General features: G+C 45.2%; 1 protein-coding gene across 2 annotated transcripts; it reads left to right on the top strand.

The window, feature by feature from the left end:
- Nucleotides 1-6,574: 6,574 nt before the first annotated feature.
- Nucleotides 6,575-14,876, top strand: LOC111145349 (peroxiredoxin 3). Of its 2 annotated transcripts, XM_022500202.1 has the most exons (7): nt 6,575-6,632; nt 7,945-8,080; nt 9,369-9,510; nt 10,458-10,593; nt 11,412-11,515; nt 13,774-13,939; nt 14,272-14,876. In XM_022500202.1, exons 1-7 carry the CDS (start codon nt 6,597-6,599, stop codon nt 14,323-14,325), a joined length of 774 nt encoding a protein of 257 aa, XP_022355910.1. In that variant the 5' UTR covers nt 6,575-6,596; the 3' UTR covers nt 14,326-14,876. The 2 variants fall into 2 exon arrangements, with proteins under 2 accessions (XP_022355910.1, XP_022355911.1); XM_022500203.1 differs by lacking the exon at nt 13,774-13,939.
- Nucleotides 14,877-15,663: the final 787 nt, after the last annotated feature.

The raw sequence follows: 15,663 nt of genomic DNA, 5'->3' as shown, positions 1-15,663 counted from the left end.
ATTTTTTTGAGCAGTTGCTATGAGCCAGGCACTAGCCTGGCCCTTAGGACCACAAAGATGAGTAAGACAGGAGATCTATCCTCAAGAAGTTCACAGCATGGTTAAGACCTAGACAAGGCAACAAAGAATTCCAATGTGATATGACAAGAGTGAGGAGAACCAGAAAGGCCTGTGCTTGATGCTTTCTCGGTGCCTGGGAGATGGATGGGAGAGGAGGGGAGGGAAGGTTGGCAGGACGGTATTGATATTGGTGATTAAATACCAGCCATGGTAATCTTTTCATGGAATGAAGGACTAGAGGACTCCGCTTACCGTTTTAGGGGAAGTCTCTGGCTGTAGCCTGGAATGGACGGAAAGCCACTCACTTTGTAGTTCTGAACAGACCACTGGAAGGCTCTTGTATAAGATTCCTTCTGGGCCTCTGGGCCGGAGACTCTAGGGTATTTCATTCCCTTTAGGATAAAAGAAATCAGGCTTGAGACAGACAGCAGCAGACAAGGGGACCAGCATGTCCACTGGAAGGTTCTTGGTTCTAATGGTCCCCAGCCAATGAATCCCCGTGTCACTTGCAGAAGTCGTTAACCACAGGCAGCTGCCTCAGCTTTCTGCTTGGAAAAAAGCCATAAGCAGTGGGACTTCCTCTCCAGTGGCCAAAGACTCAAAAATTGTGCAGCTCTTTTGGGCTTCTGCTCAGTGTGAAGGAAACAGTAATACTTCGTTGAGCATCCTTAAGATGTCAACGTGAAGCATGACTTTTGGAACGACTAAGATTTATGGAGATATAAATCACAAAATGTCTTAGCTTGATTTACATTAAGGGAAAAGGCAGAAAGACACCTAGAAGGCAGTACATTCCAAAGATGGAAATTCAACTGTATATTAAAAAGAAAAGATAACAAATTTAAATACACACACACATACACTCACACAATGTAGACATGTAAGTCAATACAGTAGAAATTTATGCTTTCCATCTGACAAAGAGAACTTTAAAAAAAAAAAGTTGTACCAAGATATTGGATATCTAACAAGTAAGAAACAGAAATCTCCTTCAGTCTTAGATATGAGCAAGATTTCTTCCTAATCAGAGCTGAAACTCATTTCAGGTAGACAGGGGTCTGATAAGTGTCTTACCATTATAGTCACCCTTATTCCTCAGAGTTAGCTTTAAAAGAAAAATAAATAAATAAGCAACTCAAGGTTCCTCAAGTAAGAGTAGAGTCCAAGAGTAGGGACTCTGTTAGGCAGAGAAGATTGAGCCCCACTTAGCTGGGATGTGATTTGACTTCCTACCTTCCTTGACTTCATGTCCCTCTAGTGTCCAGAAGAGCCTAATGTGAGATATTTGGAGATCAGAGCTTGTGCAAAAGCCTCATTCTTCATTCTGGAATGAAAGGAAGAAGAGCAACTTTGTCACTTTGAGAAAAACAAAGTGTATTCCAAGTCTGTGCCTGTTGTTGGAAAATGGAGCTCATTTGCTTGTGGGCAAAACAATAACCCGTATCTTTTGAAGCCCACCTGGTCCAGGTACCCCCCTAAGCATTTTGCTTGCACTGGCTCTCTCCACACAGCTAATGCTTTGAGGGAGATGTGATGATTATTCTTATTTTACAGATGCAGAAACAGAGGTCTAGAAAAGTTAAGCCACTGATCTAGCCACCGGGGATGCTTGATGCCTAAGACATGCGCCCTACCCTCTAAGACCCTATTAGACAAAAGGAGTGTGATCCCATGTCCTGGTGGCTGCAAAGCCTGTGCCATTAACCATGAGAGCAGTGGTTTTTCAACTGAGGACGATTTAGTCCCCTGGGTGATATCTGGCAATGTCGGGAGACATTTTCGGTTGTCACATCTAAGTGGGTGCCTTTCCCTCACAAGCTCTGCAGGAAGACAGGAAAAGACAAAACTTAGAAGAAAAAGTCTGAAAATAGAGTACCAAGTCCCCACAGTGGTAACCATCAATTGCACAGGGAGAATAACTAGAATTGCTCAGAAAAAAGAGCCAAAAGGGGCGGCTGGGTGGCTCGGTGGGTGAAGTGTCCGGCTTTGGCTCAGGTCGTGATCGCAGGGTCCTGGGATCAGCCCCACATCAGGCTCCGTCCTCAGCAGGGAGTCTGCTTCTCCATCTCCCTCTGCCCCTCTCTCCACTCATGCTCGCTCTCGCTCTCTCTCAAATAAGTACAATCTTTTTTAAAAAGGGAGGAGGGCAGAACACACAAAGGAGAGCAGTCCTGTCAGGCTCAGGAGCAGAGTATTTGGGGACATTTCACTGAAGGATAGATGGCCAGCACTGGCCCATGCTCTGACACAGACCACCTTTTTACAAGCATTTCCTGGGAAGCAACCATCCAGCACTTTATGCTCCAACAGATACAGCAGGAGGGGAGACAACATTGTGTTAGGAAGGGGTTCTGCAGTCAGCTTTTGGAGTTTAAATCCTGGCTCCTTCCCTTTGCAGTTGTGAGAATTTGAACAAATTACTAAACCTCCCTAAGCCTCAGTATCCCCACCTCTGAAATGGGGATGGCGAATTTAAAACAGTACCGATCTCACAGGGTTGCATGAAGATCCTATCAGTTACTGTTTTCAGCCTAGGTCTTGGCCCCATAAGTTCTCAATATTTGTTGCCTGACAATGGTAACAAACCAAAGGGACAAAGGTCACCAGTTACTGCTATCTGCCATCTTGCCCTTCATCGTCCCCCACTCCTCCATGAAGGACAGAATCCATCGATTCTGATAACACTTTTTTCCTCTCTGAGACCCTTCTTGAGCTCTGTTTCTCTAATTCTCATAACACTTTGCCTGGACTCTTTCATTTAACCTGACAAACACTTATAGTACTCACTGTCTACCTGTTTACCGTGGTAAGCGCTTTAAAATTTAACTCACTTATTCCTCCCAACAACTTTTGGGGGAGGTATTAACATCACTCCCATTTTTCAGATGGAAGAATAGGCAAGGGGTAACTTCCCCCAAAGAATTAAGAGCTAAATGGCAGAGCTGGTGTTTGAACCCCAGCTGTCCGCTCTCAACCATTATGCCCCTCTTAACGCTCCTTAAAATGTTGGATCTTGGATTTTTGGTTTTCTACAATCTTTACTCTATGTTCCCTGGATACACGTGGACTTCCTTGGGAGCAGGGCCTGTATGATCCCCCCAGTAGATGCTTATTAACTGATTAAAATCACATTGCTAATTGATGCAAATTCATCCAACACAGAAGGAACCGAAATAGGAAAGAAAATGCGTTATTCCCAAGGCTAAAATGAGCTTGGGGCAGGGAGGATGCAGAAACCACACGCTGAGCCGAATGGCAGCCCGAGGAGAATCAACGAATGGAAGACAGAAAGTAGTGTCACCTTTAAGCCTAAACAGGCCCCACCCAAAGAGACAGGACTTACTAAAGCTTCTAAACTTTAAAACTGAAACCAAGATGAACAAGTCAAATCCTGAGGGAACATCAGTCTGTTCTGCTGTTTGGTTTGCACTGTGATTTACATCATAATGAACTTTAATTATGAATCAAAATGTCTATGCATGGAAACCAAACTACAGGTGCATAAAATAGGAGAGAGAGGAGCCCTCCAAAACGCTAGCGAAAAGGACAGGTGGCCAGTAAAGGGCTATGGGTGTAAGGAACATGGAAAGAGAAAGCTCCCCCTCTCCTTTTCCCTGCCTCTGCCCCCTCACCTTTACCAGCTTGCATACCGGCTGGTCAGGTGTGAGGCTGTTCTGGTTTCTAGACCCACCTCCGCTTCCCACGAGCTAGGTGACTTTGGGAAGGTCTCTCCGTCTCTAGAAGTGTTTTCTTGTCTACAAAATCACTGGGCTAGACCATAGCATCTTTTTGTTTCTATTGTTAGTCCCTACTTTTTTTTTTTTTTAAGTTTTTATTTATTTATTTGACAGAGAGCGAGATCACAAGTAGGCAGAGAGGCAGGCAGAGAGAGGGGGAAGCAGGCTCCCCGCTGAGCAGAGAGCCCGATGTGGGGCTCGATCCCAGGACCCTGGGATCCTGGCCTGAGCCGAAGGCAGAGGCTTCAACCCACTGACCCACCCAGGTGCCCCCTTACTCCTGTTTTTTAAATTGAGGTAACATTCACAAATCATAAAATTAACCATTTTAAAATGCACCATCCAGTGATATTAAGAACATTCACGATGTTGGGCAATCACCACTTCTATGTAGTTGCAAATCATTTTTGTCGCCCCCAAAAGAAAGCCCTGTACCCATTAAGCGGTCAGTCCCCCTGCCTCCTCCTCACAGCACTTGGCAATCACCAATTTGCTTTCTGTTTCTATGGCTTTAACTATTCTACATATTTCGTAGGAAAGGAATCATAAAACATTTGGTCTTTTAGATCTGGCTTCTTTTATTCAGCATAATGTATTTTTTAGTTCATCCATATTACAGTATGTTGCTTTATGGCTTTTTTTGGCTTTTTATGGCTATTCCTTTTTATGGCTAAATAATACTCCTTTTCTGACTACACTATGATTTTGAGCTCCAACATTATGATTGCCTTTCCTTTTCAAACATCTGTTCACAAACACATTATGAGCATGAGTTAGACACAAGGCAGGTACTAAGGGGGAATGATTGAGAAATGTGTAGCTCCTTGCTATATATATACTTTTAATTGGACTATGACATTTAAAAGTGTCCAAATCATAAGTGTACAGCTTCATGAATGCTCACAAAGTAAATACTTTCCAAAGTAAATAACTTTAATCAGGGTCAACAGATAAAATATTACTTGCACCCGGTTCTTGTCTTCTCGTTACCCTCTCCCAATTCTTGTTTTCTCAAGGTCACCCGCATTTTGACTTCAAACACTATACATTAGTTTTTCCTGGTTTTGAACTTCATATAAATGGAACCATACAGTGTCTACTTTTTCATGTCTGGCTTCTTTCACCCAATACCATGTGAAACTCACTCACCTTGTTTCCTGTCACTGCCATGCATTCATTCTCGTTGTTGTACAGTGTTCATAATATCCTAATTTATTCAGCCATTCTATGATAGATGGGCTTTGTGTAGTTTTATCTCTGTGCTATTATAATAGTGTTGCTATGAACATTCTAGCCTATGTCTTTTGATATACTGATGTACACACATCTCTGGGGCATATGCTTAGGATTGAAGTTATTTGAGTCATATATTCAGTTTTAATAAATGCTGACATGAATTTTCCAAAATGGTCAGACCGTTTTAGATTCCCGTCTCTTGCTTCTCAGGTGGTCCTTTCCGAAGCATGGGGTTGGTGCCCACTGCTGTACTAGTGGTGCATGAAAGGATTGATGTGAGGAGCAAAATAAATAACAAGTCCCAAAGTGAGAAAATTATTACCCTTTCAATGCTCTTTAAGTCCTTCTGATTACATAAAGAGAACCCCATGTGATACCAGGATGCTGCTAGCCACCTCTCTGTCTCCCTTTTTACAAAGTCTCAGATTTCCAGCAACTGTATCTAGTTGATATTTAGTAACACTTTGTTTTAATGTATTTTAAGATTTTATTTATTTATTTATTTATCAGAGAGAGAGAGAGAGAGAGAGAGCGCATAAACATAAGCAGGGAGAGCAGCAGGTGGAAGGAGAAGCAGCTCTCTGCTGAGAAAGGAGCCCTAGGCAGGACTCATCCCAGGACATCAAGATCTGAGCAGAAGGAGGACAATTAACAGACTGGGTGTCCCTAATGTATTTAATTACTTTCTAGTCATAGCAAGTTACAAGGTTTTTCCATTTAAGTTACTTAACATTTTCTTTCAAATAAATTCATTTATGGTTTTCAAAAGTGAGTCAACTAAAAAGAAACCAGCAACTAAACTAGTCAACTAAAAGAAAATAGCAAATAATATATGCAGACTCAAGAAACTGTATCAGTAGTGGAATGACTGGGGTCTGGAAAATACCTACTTAGAGTCTGCATTTACCGTAAGGCCACTGTGTGATTTCTATCTGTGTTTGATGAGCTTACTTCAAAACCACGCTCAGCACTGAGCACTTGGCTTTACTAATCTACAGAAAACGGAATTTAAATTTGTCCCAAGTCTCCCAATTTGGGGAAGAGAAGCCAGAATGCAAGAACACACCATCCCAAAGATTTTCAGAACACCAAAAACTTGACATGTCTGACCCACTTGGCTTATTAACAGACAAAAATGGCATTACAATTAATTCCATTTCCTGCAGAATCCAGAAGGCTCTATCTGAGGCCTAAACAGAAAAACCTTTTGCAGATCAGGTAGAAACCGTCATCCACACACGTTAACCATAAACATCAGAAACTCCCCACCTGGATTAGCCCTTTTTAGGTTGGGGCGACAGTTAGAAACAAAGTGTTGTTTTCTTAAGCATTTCGTTACTTAGAAGCCGCAGCAGGACTTTTCTCCTAAGAAATGGGGACGGGGCATCCAACAAATAAATTGCCTGGACAAAGGTCCTGGCAAAAAACTTGGGGAAAACATTTTCCCGCCCCCTCTCCAGCCCAGGCCCCGCCCCGCCCCCGAGGCCCCGCCCCATGCCCGCCCCCGTGCGCCCCGCCTCCTCCTCTTCCCATCCAGTCCCGCGAATCTCGCGCGCACTGAAGATGGCGGCCGCATTGGGAAGATTTCTCCGGGCTTCGGTGAGTGGCTGCCGGCAGGGGACAGGAGCGGAGACACAGTAGTGGCTCCGACACGTGCTTTCCAGACAGAATCTTGCTCCCTGCGGTCTGGGGGCCTTTCACCGTTCTTAGAGGGCACCAGCGGGTAACGGACCCAGGGGCCTCGCTTCTGGGGAATGCGCCTGCGCAGAACCGCCCCTCCCGTCTGCCCTTCTGATCGTTCCTCTCTTCAGGCTGGGGTCGCAGCCCTCCCTCCACCGGGACACCTCGACCTGGAGGCAGGGCCCCTGACCCCTGTTCCCTGTTCTGTAGCTACTCTATGACCTTGGACACGTGACTTCACCTTTCCGAGCCTCAGTTTACTGTCCTCTCCCAAAGCTAGAAAGAGGATGCCTGCAGCAAGGCTTTGCAATAAGCATCCCCTCCATGGTGGGTGGACACCAAAGTGGTAAAGTACACAGTGCGGCAGTGCAGAAGGCACTCCCCTCCTCCCATCCCCCAGGTCTGTCCCTCGCTCTCCTCCCGACGAAGCCGAGCACTCTCTTGGTCCCCTCTCTCTCCCCTTTCTCCTGGCGGGGTTGAACACAAGGCTCTTTCTTCTTCCTGAGTCATGCTGGACGCTATAGTTGAGCAAACAGTACCGTTGAGCGCTGTACGGATTTTCCCAGAGGGTGAACTTTGCTCTACTTGTTTGCTTGTCTGCGGGGGCCTTGTGTTTTCTGGGAAAACCTTGACATGATAGAGCAGGCTTAGCAGATCAAGCTGGCAAAGGGCGTAAATACCAGGGCCCGGCCAAGTCCCCTTGGTTTTTGAACCCTCTGTGTTGTTCTTAAGAACATGGAGTCTTCATGGTCTTATAATTCCCCTCTGCCTAGCAGGGTTTTAAAAAATGTATATATTTTTAAAATAAAAGTTATATACGTTTAAGCAGTGCAATGTGATTTGGTATAGACATAATGAAATGATTACTACACACTAACATCTTTTCACATAATTACCTTTTCTGTGTGTGACGAGTGTGCCTGAAGTCTACTCTCTTAGCAAATACAGCATTATTAAGTATAGCATCATGCCCCTGCAGTAGACCTCCAGGCTTACTCATGCAGCATGACTGCAGCTTTGTACGCTTTGACCAACATCTCCCCCCTCCCCTCTTGTAGTCTTGAAGAAGGAAGCAGAAAGGAAGGGTAAGAACATGGAGGTTCATTCTGTACTCTTAGAGCCTGGGGGTTGGTGTTTGGTTCGCAGGAGCGGAGGCGACCAGTGGCCTAATGCCCCTTCCCCAGGGCCAGCCTTGAAGCTACTTCCTAATATAAAGTGTTTCTCTTTCCAGATTGCCCGACATGTGAGTGCTGTTCCTTGGGGCATCTCTGCCTCTGCAGCCCTCAGACCTGCTGCTTCCCGAAGAACATGCCTGACAAATGTATTGTGGTCTGGTTCTGGTCAAGCAAAATTCGCTTTTAGCACCAGTAAGTGTTGTGCCTTGGTTTGACCCAGGTAATATGAACCACCATCTCAGAACACGGGCCCTGAACCCTGGCTATCCATTAGACTCAATACCCATTAGCTTTTGAAAATAAACCACTACCCCAGCTGCCCCCCCCACCCCGCCCCAGACAAATTAAGTCAATTTCTGAAGTGAGACCAGGACATCGTTTTGTTTTGTTCTTTAATCTAAATATAGTTGACATCGCAATTATTAGTTTTAGATGGACAACAAAGTGATTCAAGATTTATATACGTTAGGTGGTGACCCCCATGATAAACCTAGGTACCATCTGTCACCATACAAAGTTGTTACGGTTTTATTAACCGTATTCACTGTGCTATACTTTGCACTCCCCTGTCTGTCTGTAACTGGAAGTTCATAACCTTTTAATCCCCTTATCTTTATTTTAAACTTTATTTTAAACTTTATTTTAAAAGTTCACCGAATGATTCTAACATCCAGTCAGGATTGAAAATGACTGAGGCAGACTGTCCCCATATCGCATTTCTTTGTTAGTCACCAACACCTGTACATCTTCCAACTCTTACCTGAAAATCTCCAGTGACTCCTCTATCCCTTCTTTTAAGAACAAATTCTGTGGGGCGCCTGGGTAGCTCAGCTGATTAAGCGGTTAAGGGTTTGCCTCCGCTCAGGTCACGATTCCAGGGTCCTGGGATCAAGATCGAGCCCCAAGGCGCCACCAGCCCTGCTCAGTGGGGAGTCTGCTTCTTCCTCTGCCCCTCCCCCCACTTGTGTTTTCTCTCTCTCTCTCTCTCTCACCTAAATCTTTAATAACAATAACAAACTCTAGCCTGATACTTAAGGGCCCTCGGAGTCTGGCTTTCAGCTGTTCATGCTTTGTCTCTTATGCTTCCTTCCACACACACCTGCTCTCTGTTCTGTTCAAACTACCCCGGGCTGTTCCCCTCACCTGCCCTGTTCCCTCTTCCCTGTCCTACCTGAACATGGCAAAATCCGAGCCGTATTCAGAATCCATCCCTAGGCTCCTTTCCTCCTCGATTCTATCTTAATTTCATCCCTGCCATCTTCTGGCATCATCTTTTTAGTCTTTTCAGTCCCCATAGTACTTTAAACTGGATTTGTGTACCATCTAGAACTATGGAAGGGGGGGAATATTACCTAAGATACAGAGTTGAACGGAACCTTTTAGTTAATTTATACTGCTAATTAATTACTGTGAGATTTGAATAAAGTCAGGTGTGTGATTTAGCAGATGACGAACTACATGTGTGTCTGGCTTCCTTCAGGTTCCTCATACCACGCTCCTGCCGTCACCCAGCACGCGCCCTATTTTAAGGGCACCGCCGTTGTCAATGGAGAGTTCAAAGACCTAACCCTTGATGATTTTAAGGGGAAATATTTGGTGCTTTTCTTCTATCCTTTGGACTTGTAAGTGTAATTTCTGCGATGCTTTAATGTCATTTAAGGTCCCTGTTTCCGCCCTGACATTTCCTATCTCTGGCTGCCCTTCTGGCCAAGGGAAGGGTTCTTTTGGATCCTTTTATCACTGGTGGCCTTGCTGAGTACAGCCTGCATCTGTAGCTAATCTGATAAATTTAGAGGAGGGGGTGGCATTCTTTTTAGTGGGGTAGGTTTTGACACGGCTTCCTTTTATGTGCTCTGGAGCCATGGTTTCCATCAGCCAGTCCATAAGGAAGTTTTCACTGGCCTGCAGGAAAACAAGAAAAGTAAAGATAATAAAATGACTTTTCTCATAAAGCTGCTGCTTTATTCTCAGAATATGCCTCTTTTCCCTTGCCCACCCTCTTTTTTTTTTTTTTTTTTAATTTATTTATTTGAGAGAGAGGCAGTGAGAGAGAGCATGAGCGAGAAGAAGGTCAGAGGGAGAAGCAGACTCCCCGTGGAGCTGGGAGCCCAATGCGGGACTCGATGACCCGGGATCATGACCTGAGCTGAAAGCAGTCGTCCAACCAACTGAGCCACCCAGGCGTCCCTCATTTTTTGATATGATTCTTAAATGGAAAGGTAAGGAGGTCCCTGGGTGGCTCAGTCAGTTAAGCATCTGCCTTTGGCTCAGGTCACAATTCCAGGGTCCTGGAATCAAACCCTGCATCATGCTCGCTGCTCAGCGGGGAGCCTGCTTCTCTCATTGTTCCTCCCCATGCTCCTGCTTTCTCTCTCTCTCTATCAAATAGATAAGATTTTAAATAAAAAATTTTTTAAAAATGGAGAGGTGAGTCTGGTAAGGGTAGCTAACCGTTTTTGCCTTTTTCACCTGCAAGCAAGCTGAACTAGTTTTTAAGCTATCTGTTGTTTAAATTTTAAATCCTTGCTTTTAAATTGTCTGATGGGAATTTCTGCCCTTTTTTTTCTAGCACCTTTGTGTGTCCTACAGAAATTGTTGCTTTTAGTGACAAAGCCAATGAATTTCACGACGTGAACTGTGAAGTTGTTGCAGTTTCAGTGGATTCCCACTTTACCCATCTCGCCTGGGTCAACACACCAAGGAAGGTATAAACCTTAGTGGCCCTGCCTTTGCACCGAGGATCCTAAAAACTGAAAAGATCCCATAAAAGACTCATCTAGAAGTTGTTAAAGCATGACTAGTCTGAAATGGGCTATTTGTAGCTCCTAAGCTCCTGGCAGATTCTGTCAAACTCTGTCCTTATCTCCCTTAAAATTGCCTGGATTTAGTGCCCACTACACTTGTGTTTTCCAGGTGCAAACAGTAACGGAGAACAGGCTCAGCAGGGTGGGGGTGGGGACAATTGGGGCTCGCTGCCTCCTCTCTCGTGGGTACCTTGTAGATCCCACATGCTCTGCTTGGCTTGTGGGACGCTGGTTAGGTTCTCTGAGTTCACTCCTCTGCATAACCACTATTCCTGCCGAAAAACACTTGGGAGAATCAAACTTTCTAGCCATGTTGCTGGTTTATCAATGCCAACTTATTCAGTCTTTGTTATGCTTCCATTTTTATGCTACAGAAGTTAATCTTCAAGTAAAAGAATACATCAAGAATTAGGAAAAGAAAGGTCTCCTCCAGTGTTAGCTGGGTTTAAATCCTGCCTCTGTCCCTTGCTAGCTGTGACCTGGAACAAGTTACTTGACTCTTATGTGCCTCAGTTTCCATGTGTGTCAAAGAGGCGATGTTCCAGGATGGTTGGGAGGAGGAAGGGATTTAACAGAGCTAAGAGCAGTGCTCAGTCCACTGTTGGTTCTCAGTTGCTGCCACCTGTCGCCATTCTTGTTGGCCTCAGACATCAGTTTATGTGGCTGAGAACAGGGGGAGCACACGGTGTAACAGCCAGTCATGTTCGCATCTTTGTTAGAATGGCGGCTTGGGCCACATGAACATCGCACTCTTGTCAGATCTGAATAAACAGATTTCCCGAGACTATGGCGTGCTGTTGGAAGGCCCCGGAATTGCTCTGAGGTAAGATCTTGTTTCTTATAAACTTAAACTTGTTTTTTTATGTTCAGCATCATCCCACTTCTTAGAGGATTTCAAGAGCCCTCAGTAGAGCGTTTTGAAAACCAAAAAGCTTTTATTTACTTTAGCCTTTTGTAAGCACTGATGAGAACCTCCTGCACATGTTGGCAGTCTCTGGATGGCTGAGACGTGTCTGACCCCTGTAGTGCCCTGTGTCTCCTTCCGAACACCAGTGTGTCTTAACAGTTGCACTGTCGCGCTTGCCCTCACTGCCTGGGAGCTGCTCTCCTGGGAGGCCCGCTCCTGACACGTCCCGAGAAGGGGAAACTAGCAGATTGTAGGAGTCAGTGAGCTGGAATGGGTGAGATCTTGTCCCAGCCCTGGAATCAGACCAGAGTTTGATTTGTTTTTTTTTTTTTTAAACTCACCTATTTAACAGCTGTATGACTTTGGGCAAGTTACTGAACCTCTTTGAGTCCCAGTTTCCCATAACTAAAATGAGAATGGACCTCCCAGGTTGGTTGTGGGGACTAAGTAAGTTAAGGCAGCTGAAGATTTTAGCACAGCTCCTGGTAGCCATTATGAACTCTGTCCCAGAATGTCATTTCTGTCCTCATTCATTCAGTGGCTAGATCTTTATTCCTTTGAATGGGAAAGTTGTCTTTTTTTTTTTTTTTTTAAGATTTTATTTATTTGACAGACAGAGATGACAAGTAGGCAGAGAGCCAGGCAGAGAGAGAGGAAGGGAAGCAGGCTCCCCACCAAGCAGAGAGCCCGATGATGTGATGATGCGGGGCTTGATCCCAGGACCCTGGGATCATGACCTGAGCCGGAGGCAGAGGCTTTAACCCACTGAGCCACCCAGGTGCCCCAAAGCTGTCTATCTTTAACGGTCCCATATTCAAATACAACCTTCTGGGGGCCTGGGGGTGGGGGGATTAGACCTTAAGCCTTCCAGTGGCATCTTGATGGTCACTGAGTGAAGCGGGGGTTGGTCAGAACTTGACCCCCAGGGAACAGCCAAGGACCCCACTCTGATGTGCCTCACCGTTTTGCTGGGGGCTGGCTTGAACCTGCTCACTTTCTCTTGTCAAATCAACTCACTCTGCTCTGGCCTGCCTTCCTCCTTGATGACACCTGGACCTGTAGTTCTGGGAGCCACTTGGAGCTTTTATTCTGGGAGATTCTGTCTTCCTTTAATACACTTAAAGCCCGGCGTTGACACAGTTGGCAAGGGAAAGAGAAAAAGAGTGCTGGCTTTGGCCTCCCAGGACCCCCTTCCCTGTAGGTCTTGCTCATTTTGCCAATACTTCCCTGCTGGTTTCACTGTTGGGATTGACAAGGGAAGGTAGCCGAGTCTGGTTTGGAAGATAAGGCTTGCTTTCCAGAGTCTGGGGGCCCAGCCCCATCCCAGCTCCGCACCCGCACCGTGGACTCCAGCTTGGCTCCGCTCTCAGTCGAGCTTGCAGCAGGACCCTTGAGCCTCAAAGCCTAGACCCCCCCCACCCCTCCACCCCCCCGCCCCAGCCAGGCTCAGGGAGGAAGTGGCGCCTTTTCACCTTGCCTTTTTCTCTGACTTGCACTTTCCCTGCATGATTAACACTTGGAATGCCCACACCCTTTTCAGTCGGACTGTTAAAACCTGTGGTTGAAATGTCTGCGTGTGTCATGGTAACCCCAGCACTTGTGCGGAAGATGAACACAGACCACGGGCCAGGTCGTCTCATTACGCTACTGCCAAGTGATAAATAGTCTTGGTTTGTCCTTTAGGTTTATGCTCTGCCTAAACTTAAGGCCAGTAAGTTCTTTCTGCAAAGATTTCCCCAGGGGATTTTTTCCCTCCATTTACCCAAGATTTCACTCATTTCATCAGTATTTACTGCATATAGATAAAGTACACCTCTGTCTCTTCCCCTCTGCCTCTGGTTTCTTGCCAGCGTTTGATACAGCAGCCCAAAGAACACCCAAATCACTAATGAGGTAAAGAATTCTTTGCTCTCTGTGACTTTTAGACTCTGTGTGACTTTTCTCTGTGGGAAATACTGCCCGTTTTCCACGTTGGCCTGGTCCAGTCACCCCTGTGTGTGGCGCGTCATGGGTAAGAAATGATAAGCAGTTAGTGTAACAAGGAAAGCCCCACGTTTAAGCATATGGTCGAGTTTAATGCTTTATGGAGGAGAATTAAGGACCGAAGTGGGTAGAAGTTAGAGTTTGTCATTGTGGTGGCGCTGAGGTACTAATGGGGGTAAATCCTGATGCAGAGGCCTCTTCATCATTGACCCCAATGGCGTCATCAAGCATTTGAGTGTCAACGATCTCCCCGTGGGCCGAAGTGTGGAAGAGACCCTCCGCCTGGTGAAGGCATTCCAGTTTGTGGAAACCCATGGAGAAGTCTGCCCAGCAAACTGGACCCCGGATTCTCCTACGGTAGGTTTCCTTTCCAAAAGCAGTGAGACCCCAGCACAGGGTCCCAGGCCCTCACTGCCTTCAGGGCTGCTGGCCTAGAGCACCTATTAAAGGAGCCCATCCTTGGAGCAAGGGTGCAGACGGGGCGCAGGTGGGTGAGGCTGCCGAGGGGCAGGGGTTGGGGCGGGACCAGGAATCAGGCTCTTGATGTAACCTTCATCCATCTTTTAAAGGAAACGGACCACGCTTTAAAAAGTTAAAGAACTTTGGATCAAAAACTGCGAGCTTTCAACTCACTTTTAAGACTGTTACCTTGAAGTCAGCTCCCTAATTAAATGTTTTTGCATTTTCAGATCAAGCCACATCCAACTGCTTCCAAAGAATACTTTGAGAAGGTGAATCAGTAGATCATCCCGTGTGAACCCACCTCTTCTCACGTCAGGAGAGAGCCACAGCTGGAACTCACTTTGAGCATTTCAGAGATGATTATTTATAGAAGACAAAACACCAATTATGCTTGTACTCATAAGTAATACTCTAAATGTTCTGTTTTTGTAACATTGGCAGAGGCTTTTAAATGTCCTCACACACATAAAGCGTCCTTTATTGGTAACCTCTCGATGGCTGACTAGTTTATAGGATGCTGGTTCACCTGTTCCTTGGATTGTGTCTTCAGTGGAAAGAGGAAACATTCTTTGTTGGTCTTACTTGAACCTTTATATACACCAGAATAGTACAACATACACCGAAGCTTCTGATCAAGGGTCCTGAAATTTCATCTTGAATTTCTTTGTACCAAACTGAATTTTCTTTTCAGGTGACAAAGATCATACATAGTTTCAAGGTATTAACATCAGTGGTCTAATTTAACTCTTGCAATGGATGTATGTGTACTTGAGACAAATGTGAATCATGGTTTTTAAAAAACACTCTGGGGGGGTGCCTGGGTGGCTCAGTGGGTTAAAGCTTCTGCCTTGGGATCCCACCATCCCACGGTCCTGGGATCAAGCTCCGCGGGAGCCTGCTTCCCTCTGTCTCTGACTGCCTCTCAGCCTACTTGTGGTCTCTGTCAAATAAATAAATAAATCTTTAAAACAAAAAAACAAAAACACTCTGGCAAAGTGACTTCAGTGATCGTGCATGTCTCTCCTTCCTGAGATTAAAATAGTTCCGTATTTGTTAGCTGCATAGCGTCTACATACAATTCTAGATATTGATTGTGTGTAATTATAAAGGCTATTTATCAAATTGTATTTTGAAATCATTGTAATTCTTTTCTGAAATGCTTAATGTAAAGTACATAATAAACATTTTAAAATATTTGCATGTATAATATCATTAATTGTTGGCTCAGCTTGTATTACAGGGCTCTAGTTTTCCTTCTGACTTTATCAGCCAGCATTTTTGGAGCATTGAACTCAGGGCCCACAAAAACGAGTAAGACACTGGCTCTACAACCAAAGAACTCAGGTTCCGGCAAGAGAGAGACAGAAGCATTTAATCGTTACTTCAGTAAATCCCGAGTGCCTGCCACACGCCCCATGCTGTTTTGGAGGCACTAGGGTGAACAAGGAAAGACAACCCCCTTCCTTCATGCAGTTCCATTCTAGAGGGGGAAACCCAGTAAATATTATAAAAATACATAGAATGTCTGGAAGGGAAACAAACTGGAGCAAGGGCTAAAGCAGAGACGAACAAGCTACCGACTTTGGATTCTCTTCTAAGATGGGAAGTGTAAGGAAGGT

Source organism: Enhydra lutris, unplaced genomic scaffold (genome assembly GCF_002288905.1).
Source record: "Enhydra lutris kenyoni isolate GAN:26980312 unplaced genomic scaffold, ASM228890v2 scaffoldscaffold12, whole genome shotgun sequence".
Taxonomy (NCBI): Eukaryota; Metazoa; Chordata; class Mammalia; order Carnivora; family Mustelidae; genus Enhydra; species Enhydra lutris.
Note: the sequence above shows the minus strand (reverse complement) of the source record. Positions and strands in the feature narration are given on the sequence as shown.